The sequence below is a fragment of the Physeter macrocephalus genome, chromosome 2 (genome assembly GCF_002837175.3).
Source record: "Physeter macrocephalus isolate SW-GA chromosome 2, ASM283717v5, whole genome shotgun sequence".
Classification (NCBI taxonomy): Eukaryota; Metazoa; Chordata; class Mammalia; order Artiodactyla; family Physeteridae; genus Physeter; species Physeter macrocephalus.
In genome coordinates this window covers 14364274-14379502 of record NC_041215.1, presented here as the reverse complement: position 1 = coordinate 14379502, position 15229 = coordinate 14364274, and the positions used below count along the sequence as shown (strand labels likewise).

At 56.1% G+C, this 15229-nt stretch overlaps 1 protein-coding gene across 13 annotated transcripts in view; it reads left to right on the top strand.

Moving 5' to 3' along the window:
* Positions 1–15229, top strand: part of EPS15L1 (epidermal growth factor receptor pathway substrate 15 like 1) — a 107185-nt gene that overhangs the window by 77532 nt on the left and 14424 nt on the right. For 7 of the 13 annotated variants that reach the window (XM_028499024.2, XM_007104982.4, XM_007104978.4 and 4 more), the window contains 4 exons: positions 406–466; positions 1473–1555; positions 8027–8159; positions 10626–10673. In XM_028499024.2, coding sequence (XP_028354825.1) covers positions 406–466; positions 1473–1555; positions 8027–8159; positions 10626–10673 — 325 coding nt within the window. Of the gene's footprint in view, positions 1–405; positions 467–1472; positions 1556–3633; positions 3865–8026; positions 8160–10625; positions 10674–15229 lie in introns of those variants that run through there. The other 6 variants (XM_007104981.4, XM_007104977.4, XM_007104983.4 and 3 more) reach the window with 4 other exon arrangements.

Genomic DNA, 15229 nt, shown 5'->3' with positions numbered 1-15229 from the left:
CTCCGCGGCACGTGGTATCCTCCCAGACCGGGGCGCGAACCCGGTTCCCCTGCATCGGCAGGCGGACGCGCAACCGCTGCGCCACCAGGGAAGCCCTTGTACTGCTTTTTCTGCCAAGTTTCAATTCTTTTCCAAAGTCTTCCTGCTTTGGTTCACTTCCTGGGTCTTCAGGTGATGGCTTTTTTTTTTTTTTTTTTCCAGTTCAGAGTGTTTATAGGTGTTATCTGCAGGAGGGGTTGGTCTGTTGGGATTTAACTCTGCCGGGATTTAGTTTAAATCATTTTATCCTCCCCAAGGCTGGGCAGCAGATATGGTGCATATAGATGTCAAGAAAGTTTGTGGTTGAATGAATGGATGATGAACAAAGGAACTGCTTTTCACTCTCTCCTTTCTCCTTTCACTCAGCTCGACCCCTTTGAATCCAGTGATCCTTTTTCATCCTCCAGTGTCTCCTCAAAAGGATCAGGTGAGACTGATGGCTTATTTTCCTTCTCACTTTTCCTCGGGCAGTGGAATGGCCCACCCATTTCCAAATCTGGTGTGTCCTCAGTGTTTATGTCATTAGTAAGTGGCACCCAGATCCTCGCCTGAGGCAGTGCAGCCAAAGCCATTCCCCTCTGGCTGCTCATCTTTCTGAGCAAGAGCTGGCATCTTACTGGAAAGGAAGCTTGGCAGTAGGGATTAATTTAGTAATAACACCAATGTATTAGTTACTCTTTGCTCATTCCTCCTTAATGAATCTTTGGTTCTAACCGTTGGATTTTTTCTCCTAAAGGAATCCAAGGTTCTACTGAGGCTTGTGCTATGGGCACTGGATTGGAGGGAACCTCCCCTCACAGCATAAAACCCTTAGGTGTGCCTTTAAGTAAGGGGAGCGTTTGCAGACTCCCCCTTGCTTTTGGAAACAGGTTGCACTTGGTACTGCCGCCTGGCCTAACATCTTGTGCTTGTTAGTTACAGAGTTTGATTTCATAGGTGAGCTCGTGGGTTATTCTGGGCAAATCGCACCACCCACCAAAGGAGAGAGCTCAGCAAAAATCTCTACCTGCAGATGACCTCCCCACATAAATCATGTGGGTGGCTGGTCGCCTCCCTCTCACTCTCCCCTCCTGATCCAGCAGGACAGACAGCAGGCTCTCCTTCCACAGGGTGCTTGTCACTCCTTTGGTGACGGTGAACAATGCTGGCTTGCAGCACAGCCACAGGGCAGAGTCCCTCTGGCTCTCCCTGTGCCGGCTCTCATGGCCGCAGACCATATGGCTGAGCTGCACCAACCAAGAGCCAGAGTGGGCGGGGGCAGGGGGCCTTGTTGAGGACTTGCACCCGATTCACCACCCCATCAACCAAACGTGACCTCCATGGATCTCCTGCTTTGGGGGCCATTGAGAACCGAGAGGTGACACTCCCCCTGCTCCCAGGAGGCATGTTCTGTGAATGCCCTGTAACTCTTCCTCTGCTGGTGCTGCTTGCAGGTCCCTTTGGAACCTTAGACCCCTTCGGAAGTGGGTCCTTCAATAGTGCTGAGGGCTTTGCCGACTTCAGCCAGATGTCCAAGGTAAAGCCCTTCCCATGGAGCCCCTGTGCCTCTGCCAGTGTCCTTGTGCCTCTTGTCGTGGTCTTGTCGTGGGCTGCCAGGTGTAAGTGTTTAATGCCACGTATGTATTTCTTTGGCACGTGTCAAACTCTGAAATGTATCCTCATGTGAGGTCGTGAGTCAGCAGACGGGGTCTAGAAAGTGCCCATGGCTGTGGCTGGACCCACTTCCCTTCCTCCAAGCGAAACTGCCAGAGCCCTGAGTCCCTCCCTGAGACGAAAGCGCTGCGGGCTCCCCGCTACTGCCACTGGTGTCTGGTGGCAGTCAGACCTCAGGTGATAAAGTCGTCTCTGTGGCTGAACAAAGTTGAGAAGGTCTTGGGTCCTGAGGGCCAGGCCTGGTGTGCAGCCCGCTGAGGCTGGAACCGTGGGCCATGGGCCAGAAGGCAGGAGGTGTGTCTGGAGCTGCCCATGGACAGAACCCGAGAAGGATGTGGAAATTGAGGGCTAGGCTCGGTGAATAAATATGCAGGTGAAAAGTGAGCCGTTCAGGAAGGACGATAGTCACTCCTGGTTGGACTGGATGGTGTCTACGTGGCCATAGTTACATAAACTGACTGTGGATATAGTCCCACAGATGGTGTTAGAGCTCTTTCGAGAGGGGCTTGGAGGGTGGTGCTTAACGTAGCAGGAAGTCAGTCAACAGACGTGTCCAAAATGGGCAGATGAAGAAATAAGAGTAGAAGCCCACGACTGAGAGGTAAATTCTAGAAGAAACTGCTAAGAAGTCGAAAATGTTGGCCTAGGCGAGTAGGTCTGCTGTTCTTTGTTCTAACCTTTAGTGTCCCTTGGTTTTGACTGTGAGCCCATGTTTCTTTGCCAAGAATTAAGGGAAGCAGCGTTAGGTGTGTGCATCTTGGCCTCGGTGGGTGAGGGTGGGATCCCTCACAGATAAAGAGCTGCGTGCGGCACGGCCTGTGGCCTCGGAGCCATAAAAGCCTGCGTTCTTTGTTTAGTCCACCGGTCTTTCCCAGCTGCCTGCTCCAGCCCAGGTGCCGTGAGCACTGGGGGGCAGCCACATGCAGATACGGTTCCTGTCCCCTCGCTGGTGTGGGTGGGGTGGGGAGGGAGCTCCCGGAGTGTGTGGGATGGGTACCCACAGCGGGGAGTCCCGGGCCCCCGGTACCGCTCGCCCCGCGTGCCAGCTCCTCAGGGCGTCCTGCGTGCTTCCTCCACATTCACTCAGCCCGAGGGGCGCACGACTGTCTGGGCGCCAAGCGCTCGTGGTTAGCAACGTGTGATTGTGGTACGTGGCTTCCAAGAAACATTTGGGATTTTGTTTAGGTTTTCAAAGAAACGTGTGAGTATAAACTGTTGAGGTAGCAAATGTAGCTTCTGGCCAGAGGCAGAGCATCTGTTTGCCCATTGGCCGCCGCAGAAGGGATCCCAGAGGTGCTGGGGTTTCGGCCTCTCTCCTTCCAGTGCCTGGAGGGAATGAGCCTCCATCGCTCGTTATGGGAACTGTGACGCTGACGGTCGGGGCGCCACCTGGGATCAGCCAGAAGGGACCAGGGCCTGAGATTGGCCCTCATGTTTGCCCGTCACTGCGTGGCTGTTACACACACTCCTTGAGTGGAGCTGTGTGTCCTTGTCTTCTGTCCATGCTTAGAGGGTGGGAAACCATCCCCTGAAATGAGAAAACTTCTGCCACATGGGGGCGGCAGTCTCCAGGGAAGGGGTTCGCACTGTATTCTCAAGCTGGCACAAGTGGGCCCTCTCCCTGCGTGAGGCCAGGGAGGGAGTGAGAGCTAGCAGTGCCCCCGAGCTGGGACAAGGACAAGGGCATGAACGGGGCCCTCTGTTTCAAGAAGCACCTGAGTTGAGGCTGTGTGTGGGGTGGCCAGTCTGGTGGGGTCCCGGATGGCAGGAATGGCCGCGTCTCCGTCCTCCAGGCAGTGCCTGCGTTTCCCGTAGCTGCAGAGACACCCCAGAGCCGGGCAGTTCAGAACCTGGCCCTTCCCTCCTTCTGCCCATTCTAACCTAAAGTTGCATTTTCCCTTTTCTCATTCCGCTTTCCCTCTCCTTGTTCTCGTGTCCCAGATCAGGCTGCACACACGTGCACTTGTGACTTCAGGACCAGTGCCCCTTCCTGTTCATGGCGCTGGGCGGGACGGAGCTGGATGGGGCCGTGGAAAGTTTGTCTCCAGTACTCCATTGTTTTGTTTCCACGATTCCATCAGCTCCTGATCTCATGCCACTTGCTCAACTGAATACAGTGCCCTAACCTCATAGGTCTCTGTTTTTCCCTTTTGGTTCCCTTTCTGTTTTTCAAGAACAACATTGTGTATATAAATAAAATGCTGAAGGAAATGAAAGTAAAGTGGCAAGAAGGTGTTTTTTTTTTTTGACTTCTTGGTGTGTGTGTGTGTGTGTGTGTGTGTGTGTGTGTGTGTGTGTGTGTGTGTGTTTTAACATCGCTATCTTTTCTCCACCTGAGTGGGGTGGGGAGGCAGTGCACGCTGATGATGCATGTGGCTCCCTTTCTTAACTTCACCCTAAATTAGAGTGTCCTCCCTCTGCCTGGCAGTGCTAGAGGAGAGTGCCAGCCAGCAGTCTGACTCCAGTAGATTCCTTTGGGAGGTTCTCTGGGCTTGCACCCTTCGTTGAGGTCCCTCAGCATCCGAGAAGATTTTTCTAGACAGTATTACCTTGCTTTAAGAACACATTCCCCAAAATAGATTTCAGAGAGCTTCGGAGAATAAAAACAAGACTCTAACTTAATTATTTCACTCCTCCCGCGCTAAAAAAAAAACACACCTATGAAATACTTGACTGCCCATTTTCAGTTGTTTTTCAAGCGTGCATTCCTATTTAGGGCTTTTTTTTTTTTTTTTTTTTTAGTTGAGAGTCGTTTGCTTTAAATCAATTCTTTAAACTGTGAATCTCTTAGAGCTGCTTCTCATATAGTAGCTTTTCTGTCTGTCCTTTTTTTTTTTTTTTTGGAAGCACACTTCACTCTAGCCCAGCCAGAGAGCCCCTACCGGCTTTACTGAAACCCTTCTAAAAATAGCAACTTTCCCTGAAGCCACAGCCTGAATAGGAACCAGTCAGGTCCCAAAGGAAGCTTCTTGGGAAACTTCAAGTCATGAAAATTAGGATTCGGAAATGACGCAGGCTTTTTGGTGTCAGAAGTGATATAATTCCCTGCTGTGGGCGAACCAGGCGCTTATAGTTGGAACCCTTTCGCCTTGGAGCGGGCCCACTGGCTCCGTGGGTTTAGACAGATGAGGGGGTGGAGAGTCGGCTTGGCCCATGGAGTCCCCAGCCAGCCGGGAGGTTCACTGCAGCTCACGCTCCAGGCTGGGGGTTGCACGGGCTGGGTGGACGAGGGCCCCATGCACCCCACAACTCGGGGGGGGGTCACGTCCAGAGAGCCCTGGGTGCCCTTCTACACCCCTTCCCCAGAGCTGGCGCCTTCGCGGCACCCAAGACAAGAACTGGGGCCCACGCAGGGGCCTCGGGGGCTGGTCACGCCTCCACTCTGCCGAGAGATTGGTTTTGATTCCCTCCTATCCGTTTCAGGTTGTGGCGAGGGTAACAAGAGTCCTAGACACAGGCTGTGTCCTGGGAACGGCAGAAGCAGAGGCACCAGCATTCCCTCGCTCTCCATCTCTTTAGCCCCCACTGCGTCTTCTTTCCCAACCAGCAGACCCTAACCCACTCACTTTAGAGCTAAGCTGCCGGTCGACACAGCACCTTAGCTCTACTGCTCTCTTCGTCTGGGAAAGGCTCTGTGAATGACGGGAAGCAGCAGAAATGAAGCATCGGTGGCCGATGGAGCGTTTGCAGATTATTGCGGGCATCCAAGAGAGTTCTAGTCACATCCACATCCTTGGCGTGATAATAATCGTGCTATCTTTGTGCTGATGCGGTCCAGGCTCCAGCAGGAGCAATTTATGCATTACCTTTCGTTTTCCTGCCGCAGCCCTGCGAGCTGGGGCCTGTCATTGTCATTTCATAGACGAGGAAACAGAGGCACGGAGCCGGTAGCAGGGCCTCCAGATCCCACCCCAACCACTGTGCTCTGCAGCAGACGTTCTGGAAACTCGAGCAGCAGGTTTTGCAGAGACTCCCAGACTTTTGTACCGAAAAGGACAAGCGCCACAGAGCCTGGGAAAGCGGGGAGGCAGCAGTGGAGGGAGGGACCTCCTCGCTCCGCTGCAGCCCTTCTGGCTCAGAGCTTCCCGGCGGGCCCAGGTGGTCTTGGCAGGGAAATGAGTCTTTCCCATTAGACCCCATCCTCCCCAGGGCCTTCTGCCCTGCTCTGCCTCTTGCCTGCATCTGCACATGACTCCCTCTTGGGCATGAGGACAGTCCCCAGACCTCCCGTGGGGGGCGGGCGGCGGGCTGCCAGCAGCCAAGGGCAGGGCCTGAGAGCCCTGGCCCAGGAGGTGGATGGCGTGGGTTCCCGCCCTGACTCCCCCGCTGAGGTGCTGTGTGACTACCAGGCTGCATCTCCTCCCCGTGCCTCAGTTTCCCTGCGTATAAGATAGAAGTGGTGACAGTAGGACTTGTCCCAATCCCATTAGGAAGATGTGGTGAGAAGATCACCGAGCGTCTCCTACCCTGGCGAGTGAGCGTCTCCTACCCTGGCGGCCCCAGAGGCTTGTGGGGAGGAACCAGGGCGCCCAGTGGGCTTGGCTGAGTGTGCAGCAGCCACTCTGGGCCCCCTCCTCCTCCCTGTGGGCTGACCGCCTCTCTCCCACCTGAGACTAGTATCTAGGTACCAGGGGCAGGGGCGGCTGCATCCCTGTCCCCGTGACCGGATCCGGAAGAGGGGGAGCCGCGTCCCCGTGACTGGCATCAGCCCTTCTCCCCACTTCTCCAGCGATGTGTCGGAACCAGATTACCTAAGAAGGTCCCACGAGTGCACTCTTGTGTTTCTGCTCTGTTTTCTGTCCCTTGACCTGCCCCACTGGGGAGGGCATTGCAAGTGCCCCTCCTCACGCACCCCCCGCTCCACCACTGCTGCGTGTGGCCCACCCTGTCCCACTGCGCGTCTCCATTCCTTTGCTTTTTGAGGACCTTATCAGCATTTTCACTCCCGTGTCCACCAATTACTTTAGTGTCTAGCAGCTATGAATCTCCTTGCTCTACATTTTCCTAGGTCTTTTCTGTTTTAGTAAACGTGGTCTCCCACCTCTGTAGAGAGCAGTCTCCTCCCTTTGGGGTGCAGCTCTGGCTGTCTGTGCTTATCCGTCTGTCAGTGGAGGTTTGTTGTGCTCGGTGCTGTGCTGGTGCTCCAGGTGAGGGTGCACAGGTAGACAAGTCCCTGCCCGCTGCAGGCAGTTGGCAGGTATGCGCCCTGTCACTGGCACCTGCCCTTCAGGCAACTTGCCCCAGTTAGGTGGAAGGGGCCTGAGTACCCGTCACTGTGGCGTGATGGCGTGTGTCCCGTCAGCTCCTGCCAGGATGTCCGAGCAGGCAGTTAGTGGGAAGGGATGTCAGGGAGAGCTCTGGGGGCGGCAGTGAGGTCTAGCCAGTCTCTGAGGAAGAAGAGGGGCTTGAGGTGGACGGGGTGGGCTTGAGCCCCCAGTTGGGGACCCTGTATGTATGGAGGCCTCGGGATGGGGCACAAGGGGGTTCCAGGCACTGGGGAACTGGCCAGGAGAGGGTTGGGGCAACTGCAGGGATGAAGCTAAAGCCCTGGGCAGTGGCAGGGGGGTAGGGTGGTGAGGGGCTGTGAGGGAGGCCCTGCGTGACTTGAGGAGTGCTTGGAGGTTACCTTCAAGCTTTAGGGCTGTTCAGTGCTACTACCTACCCCCCATCTACCTACCTCCCTACCTGCCTGGCAGCTGTACCTACCCATCTACCCACTTGCCCACCCATCTATCCAGGCATCTCTCTGTTGCTGGTTGACATGGTCCCTTCTGGGTTTGAGATGGTAGATGTGGAGGTGGGTGGGAGCAGGAGGAGGCTGGTGGAGGGTCCAGGCCAGAGGTGATAAGAGCCCAGTGGAGGCAGCGATGGCTGTGCCGACGGGGCTGCGGTGGGCTCTGACCTGAGCCACTGGGTCAGGCAGCCCACGGGCACAGAGAGTGTCTGGTGCCGTTCTGACCCAGCGCCTGACACTGACTGAAGGGGGAGTGGCTGGGCGCATCTCTGAAGTATGAGCAGGAAGCCCAGGGGACCCTGGGGTCAGGAGAGACCTGATACCCTCCTGTGGGTGGCAGGGAGCACCCCACCCCCACCCCATGACAGAAGCCCGTCGAGGCACCGGGCTACTCTCGCCTGCTCTGTGTGTTTGCTGGCTGCTCCTCACAGGCCAGAGGACCCCGGCTGTTGAGGGTGGAGGAAAGTGGTGGGGGGGGGGCTTGTGAGAGACCCTGGGTCCGAGTGGCGGCCGTGCTGTGCAGCCCGGAGGGCTCGGTGGACGTCCGCTGCCTCCGTGTTAACGATTATTTCTGCCTGTCTTTCGTGTCCTCTCTTACAGCCCCCAACTTCTGGCCCTTTCACCTCCTCCTTTGGAGGGGCAGGATTCTCAGATGACCCCTTTAAAAGTAAACAGGACACTCCCGCTCTGCCTCCGAAGAAACCTGCTCCTCCGCGGCCTAAACCGCCCAGCGGTCAGTACGCTTTCTTCTCTCACAGCCACCCGCCCACCGTCGCCAGACGGCGGGGGGACTGAGGGCCCCTCCTTTCACCAGCCCAGAGGAGAGCAGACGCTGCAGGGCCTGCACTCAGAGCAGGGGGCTCTTACCTCTGCCCCGTCGCCTGGGTCCGCACACACTGTGTGCCTGGGACATGCTTCCCGCCCCACCTGCCCTCACCTCGTCCTCTGGGCCCCTTGGCTCCGGGCTCTGTGTGGGGCTCCGGGCTCTGTGTGGGGCTCCGGGATGGTCTCCGGAAGGCCAAGAGCTCAGAGCCCTCCTTGCGGTCGGGAGAGCTGCCGCTGGCCCCCGGTTCAGCATGCAGTCGTGGCCCCTCCGACCTCCCCACCCAACCCGAGCTCTTTCCCAGGTTGGCTCAGGGAGGACCCAGGGGTGGGGACGGCAGCAGCAGTGGCTGAGGCCCCCCCCTCAATCCAGTGCCTCCAGACTGGTTAAGGACTTGGGGAGGGGTGAGGGGGGTCTTCCTTGGCCATGTTTGATGTGAGAGGAGGCAGGATGGCTCGAGGCTCCTTTCTTCTCCGCTCCGGCCCCAGCATCTAGGCGGATGGCTCCGAGCAAGGGGTTTCCTGTAGACTCTACCTCTCCTGGCTACGGTGGTGTGGCTGCTTTCTCTCAGGAGTGAGCCTGGCATGTCCCCCTGAGGATGCTGAGGACTGTTCGCTCATGCAGGGGATCTCTTACGTGATGGCGATAGGCCGACAGGCCAGGTTGCCAGACTCAAAAGCAGAAAGCTGTTGCTCCAAGCAGCAGAGGGATTCACTGCAAATTCCCAGTCCATTTATCTGTCCCCTCTTCATTGTTCACGCTCATCTCCCAGCAAAGTCACCTATGTTGTCCTTAGACTTCTGGGTGGCCACAGGAGAACCACACGCTCCCTCGGTCGTGCCTTCTGTTCCACAGCCTTCCTCTCCCCGGTCCTTTCTGTCGGAGGGCGGTGCTCTCCTTCCCGCCCGAGCTCGCCCTTCCCCATCATTCTACACCGGGGACTCGCCTTGGCACCTTGTGGTCATCGGTGCAGGCCCCCAAGCTCTCTAGTTTCAAGGGGTCATCAGTCCAAGGCTGGCCAGTCTTCCTACACCTACCACTGGAGCCAAACAGAGGGGAAAAGCTATTTAAAAACGCTCCCTCTCCCCTTCCGTCACCTGGGCTGGCCAGGGCTTTCTCTCAGGAGGACAGGAACTCCACCCGCAGTGCCCAGTTTGGCCTCCTTGTGGATGGGTCATGAGAGGAAGCACGACCAACCGGCGGGGTGAATTTATAACAGGTTTTCTATGAACTGTGAGCAGAAACACACACATAAAGAGATCACTTCTGTAAGCCGCGCATCAAAGGCATTTATCATAAAACGGCGGAGAAAAGCAAAAACAACAAAGGAATTCCCTTGTGTCTTTGAGAAGCCGCTTATGTATACCTTAGAGGCAGTGGCCCTTAGGGAACCCCTGACGGTCTCCTGATGGAATGACATCGGGCCTTCTCACTCCGCCTGAAAGATGGGAGCCACAGCACGCCTGCACACACATGCACACGCAGTCACACACTGCACTCGTGTACACACTCTCACAGTGCTTGCGTACACCTGCATGCTACCGCACACGTTAAAGCACACACACACAAGTGCACACACGCCCAGCGGCTCGGCATCTGTCGGGCCTCGTGGAGGAGCTGCTCCCCTCGCTGGCTGTGGCAGGCGCGGAGCTTCATTCTCGGGGTTTCTTGGAAACACCCATCTCAGCCTCCTCCCCTTCCCTGAACCAATGCTGGGTGCTTTTGAACTTGCCCTCTGCCGTCACCTCCCCTTGTGTCTCCCTCTGCGAGCCTCTCCACCCCGCCTTGGCTTCTGCTTTCAGTGTGCCGTGGACTTAGAAAGCAGAGCCCACCAGAGGCACGGCTCACCTCCTTGGAGCTGACTTCAGGGCTCGGGCTTTTTAGAGCACTGTCCACATTTGGGGAGGTTTGGGCCTGTATCCCGGGGGTCTCAGGCTGCCTTTGCTCGTGACTTTGGGCTGCCTCAACCTTGCTGTGCCACAGCCTGCTAGGTGCCAGGTGCCCCGAATAGCCTCTTCACATCACAGCCCTCAAGGTGCACGTGCATGACTGTTAGCTTGCCAGATTCTAGCAAGAGCCGCAAAGACAGGGCAGGCACCATGATGTCCTCTTACCGGAACTGGAAAGGGAAGTGAGAGAGGTCACGTGTGGCCCAAGGTCATGCAGCAAGGTGGTAGCAGGACCAGCCCTGGACCCAGGGACCACCACCGCCCCCCTGCCGGCCTCCCACCCCTGTAGACAGCTGTAATGAGAATCAAGCTGTGAGGATCGGGTGCTCTGGACAATAGTCAGCTTCTGTGCAGTGCTTAATCTGTGAGCGGCCACGATGTGTCTGCGTAGAGGCCTAAATGTCTCTCATCTGATTCTCTTACCTAGAAGCAGTGGCTGAACAGGAAATCCCTGCGTTGTACACACTGCTGGGTGGTAGGTACACACTGTGTGGCGGGTGCCACTGGAGCAGTTCCAGTGGTGTTTCTGCTGTGATTTCATACTAACCTCTAACAACCTGGAAATTGCTGGCTGTGCCGATGTACCCGCGAGGGACACCTGACCCAGCAGGTGGATGTAGGTGGGTGGGGGCATTTGGCTCTTTGAGGGATGTGCAGGAAGGTGTCCACCCCATGCTGCTTCCCTGATTGAGGGAATTGGAGCCCAGCTGTGCGCACTGCTCTCCCCTCCCCAATCCAGGCTGCAAGGAGCAAGGCCACTTAAACCGGAGCCGCCTGGCAGTTATCCGGTTCTCAGCAAGACAGGTCAGCAGAGGAGAGTCGGAGGAAGTCCCACTCAGAACGGTTGTTATGAAAGCATCAGGCCTGGCTCTTGTTTTCTTGGCTACTAAAGATGAGAAGCAACCAAGAAGATGTCCAAGTGTTGTTGTCGTTGTTTTTGTAAGAAAACAAAGTCCAGCAGTTTGCAAGGGAGGGATGGAATGTGCTTTTCTGCTCGTCTTGCTGACCCAGCCTTTTCCCGCTTCGAGGGGCCGTGTGGCCAGCATGTGGCAGCAGCCACCTTCACCTGGGAACGCCGGGCGGTCACGCTCAAGGGCCATCCTGACACGTGGGGGAGCGTTGGTCTCAGGCGGCTGAGCCGGGAGGAGATGAGGCAGGTACCCTGTTCCCGGGGACGTGTGGCCCTGGCGGTCGAGCTGTGATCCCGCGAAGGTAGGCGAGTGGACAATCCAGCCTGCTGGGTGATGATGATTTTTCTCAAAAACCACACACATAGCTTCATACCTGCACTCCAAAAACCAAGAGGAAGGAATGGGCTCTTCTGTAACCCTCGCCGCCCCACGTGTGAAATGGGTCTGATTGGCCACATTCCCACTTGAGACTTGTCTGCAGGGGACCCAGAGGTTTCTAGAACCCTGCTAGGTCTTTGCGCCTGGAGTCGGCTCCGATGTGTGAGGCCAGGACAGGCGAATCTGATGCCATATCCCTCCAGCATCTGGGCCACCTGTCCCACTAGAATCCCGAGAGGCTGTGTGATCAGGATGGTTTCACGTTCCAGCCGCTTCCATTTCCCTGAGGGGCTCTGGGCAAGTGTCTTAACCTTGCCGAACCTCAGTTTCCCTGCCTGAACATGGGACCAGCTCTGGCCTAGCATGTGGCCTCTCTGGTAAGTGCCTTGCACAGTGATTACCATGCTGGGCATGGTGTGCATCCCCCAACCCATCCCCAGGGTACAGAGACCAGGACTCGGGGTCCTCCTTCCCTAGCTCCTTTCCCGGGAAAGACAGGGGCTGGGCCTGAGGTGGACGTATGCATACAGGGATCTATCAAGGGATCCTTTTCCCCCATGAGATTGCAGTTTAGCAGAAATCTTTGCAGTTGAAAAAAAGTCAGAGCGTGGGTAGTTGAACTTCAAAGAGGTCTCCAGGGTCCTCTCTGGCGAAGCTCAGCTGTCATCACTCGTGGGACCAAATGCACGTTTGGGTCTGAGTTACTCCTGGTTTTTGGGGTGCCATCTCTTGTGCACCAGCGGCTGCAGTTTTTACATTCTGTGGGAGCTGATTTTTTGTTTGTGTTTTTAAGCTTGATTAAAGATTAATTGACATGTGGCAAACAAACATATATAAGCATCAGCCTGTGTAGTCACGGTGGGGATCCCACCGACTGGGACCCTCACCAGGGTTCTCTGGGAAAGAGTTCTGGTGTCATAGGCGTGTGACCGGCACAGCCCGCGGCTGGCCGTCTGCTCTGACCCAAGCCAGAAAGTGGACCTTTGGGGGCTGTCACGAATCACCCTCTGTGGCATGTGCACGGAGCTTTGGTATCAGCGCTGTGTTCTCTGTGCCTGGAGGTCTTTTCTAGAAAGGTCTATCAAGGTATGAAATGACCAGCAGGTGTCTGTTTGGGGTAGAGAGAATTGGTTTCTTCTAGGCAGATGCAAAACAGACCGTTCTGGCAGCCGCCGAAACCTGTCAGTTAGAGTTAGCGCTGGCACACCTCCCCCAGGTAAACAGCAGTGTGCTTTCTGCAACGGATCAGAGATCGAGATCAGTCAGAACTCACCGCCAAAGAGTTTCTAGGTAAAAGTTGTTGATTTGCAAAGGGAGAAACAGATTTTTTTTTTAAGTGCAGGAAATGGCTGTGTGGGTGTCAGTGATTGGGCCTCGCGCCTGCGGCGACAGATAGCGGGATCCTGTGCCCCGGGCCCCACCCTTGCCACTTCCTGCAAGTGCAGCCCCGCGTTGTGGTTCCTGCAGCGCCCGGGTGACACCAGCTAGCGCGCCTTCACCGCTAACCAGCCAGTCACCTTTAACCTTTCCCCAATTTAATTATTATTACTGCTAATAACCTTTGCACCTTCAGGATAAAACCACGCACACACTGGCGATGTCTTTCCGCCCCTCTTCCCCTTCCCATAATTCTTCCAACACACACAGGACAACGGGATACCGTTTAACCGGGGTCCTGTTTGGTTCAAGTGATTCTCAAAAAGTAAATAGATAAATAATCGTTTCTCCCCTAGAACATGAGTCTCCTCCCCCAGCCGTGACTGACTCCACACAGGGTGACTGGCTACAGGATCTTTCTCTTGGGCGGTTTTCTGGTTGCCGCCCACTCTTGGGCCAGCCCGCTGGCTCGGTGGTCCGCTTGACCGTGCTGGGAGCTGCCACACAGGACTTGGTCAGGGAGGACGCCCCGGGTTCGTCCGTGGTGCCAGCCCAGGTGTGTGCTTGGCTCTGAGATGCCAGGCTGGGGGTGAAACCAGGGTGGTCATCCTTGGCCTGTGTGGGTTCCGTCCCCTTGTTTATTGCACAAGATCCACTCTTAAAATGGCTTCTCCAGTTGAGCCGTGCGGTTAGCACCTCAGCCTTGAGCTTAACTACTTTAATTCCGTTCCCACGATGATTTCAGAGAGATAATTTGGTGGGTACCTGTGAAGTTCTAGAACGGGACGAAAGCAGTTCACTGCCAGCTTGAGGAGCCTGGAAAATTGTGGCAGTTGCCAGCCAGCCAGGGTTGGGGTGCTCCAGGGGAGCCTCAGGCGCCCAGCCTGGCGGAGGCTTCCTTTCCCGCGGGCCACCCCCTGCCCGCCGGGAGCTTCTGTGCCAGGGCTGGGCGGGACCCCTGACAGCGTGTGCTCGAGAGCCGGCTCCCAGCAGAGGGAGAAAAGTCATTGTCCTCTCAGTCCTCTGAGAGTCATTGTCCTCCTTTGTCCTCTCCTTAACCTGTAAAACGCCTGGAGATGAATTGCTCTTTGGGGTGAATTTCTGTTCTGCAAAGTTGGCAGAGTTCGAAAATAGAAGCATTTGCCTACCTTAGCACACGCCCACTCTCCTGCACCCGGAATCGAGCGGTGGATTGAGTGGGAGTTGAGTGACGCTCTTGTTGCCTATCGTTCAGCGGGGTACAAGTGCCCAGGCTTGGGGTTCTGGAACAGAGCAGTGAGGGCTCAACCAGCTGGGCTCTGGTGGTGGGGTATAGCAGGGCCTCGTGTTGGGGTGCAGGCTCAGAGAGTCTGGACTCCCCTCTCTAGTGTCTGTGCATCCGTGTGAACAGACAGCAGCCGCCACCTTGACCCCGGGCCCCTCCCCAGCCGCCGGGGGGCGCCTCGTGTACCTGCCCCCAGGCCTCCCGCAGCCCCTTGTTTCCACCTACAGCAAGGTGAGGGGGCCCAGGAAGATGTTCCCCTGTGCAGCCCTTGCTGTTCGGATGGGATGAATGTGGTCCCTCATCTCTCCATCTCTCACATTCAGAGCACTGAGTCAACCCCCCGCCGCTGCCATTGTCTATTGAAAAACAGCACATGTGTGTATCTGAGTGGGTCCTGGGAACTGGCCGTAAAAGGAGTGAGAGTGGGCGGGTCCCCCATCTACTACAGGCTCTCTCGGCTCCTTTTGTGCGGCCCCTACAATGGGAGGGGGCTCTGGGTGGGCTCTGCGCCCCCCCTCCAGTGCACAAGTGCCTTCAAACTGGCTTCCAGACCCGCCGTGTGGCACCCTGGGGATTTTGTTAAATGTGGGCACGGCGCCTCTCTGCCCGTGCAGTGGTGGCATTCTGGCAGCATTGGCACTGCTCTGTAGGGAGGAACAAAGCCTGGGCCACCGCGGCCCCAGGGCTTTCCCCACCAGGCTGTAGCTAACATCTCCCTTGTCCCCCCGCCCCAGGGCACCCGAGGCCCCTCAGAGGGACGAGGCAGGCCAGCACACAGGGCTGATTCAGCAGAGTGTGTTGCAGGCACAAATCAAAGAACAAATATGATTTTTCAAAAAGCAGAACTGTGAGACCTGCCAGTCTGCATTAGTTTAGTTGCGAAGACTGATTTGTGATTTGTAAATTCGTTTATATGTCATGTACCCCCTCCCCGTTTTTGCTGCAGAACTAAAGTAGCCCCTGTCAGGTTTCTTATGAATGTCTTAGGAGCTTTTCGTGGAAACCTTGAAAATTGTATTTTTCAGTCCAAAGGATATTTGTCTTTTGAGGACCCCAAAAGTGTGGCTCCTTTTCCCCCTTCTCCCCTTTTCCTTCTGACAG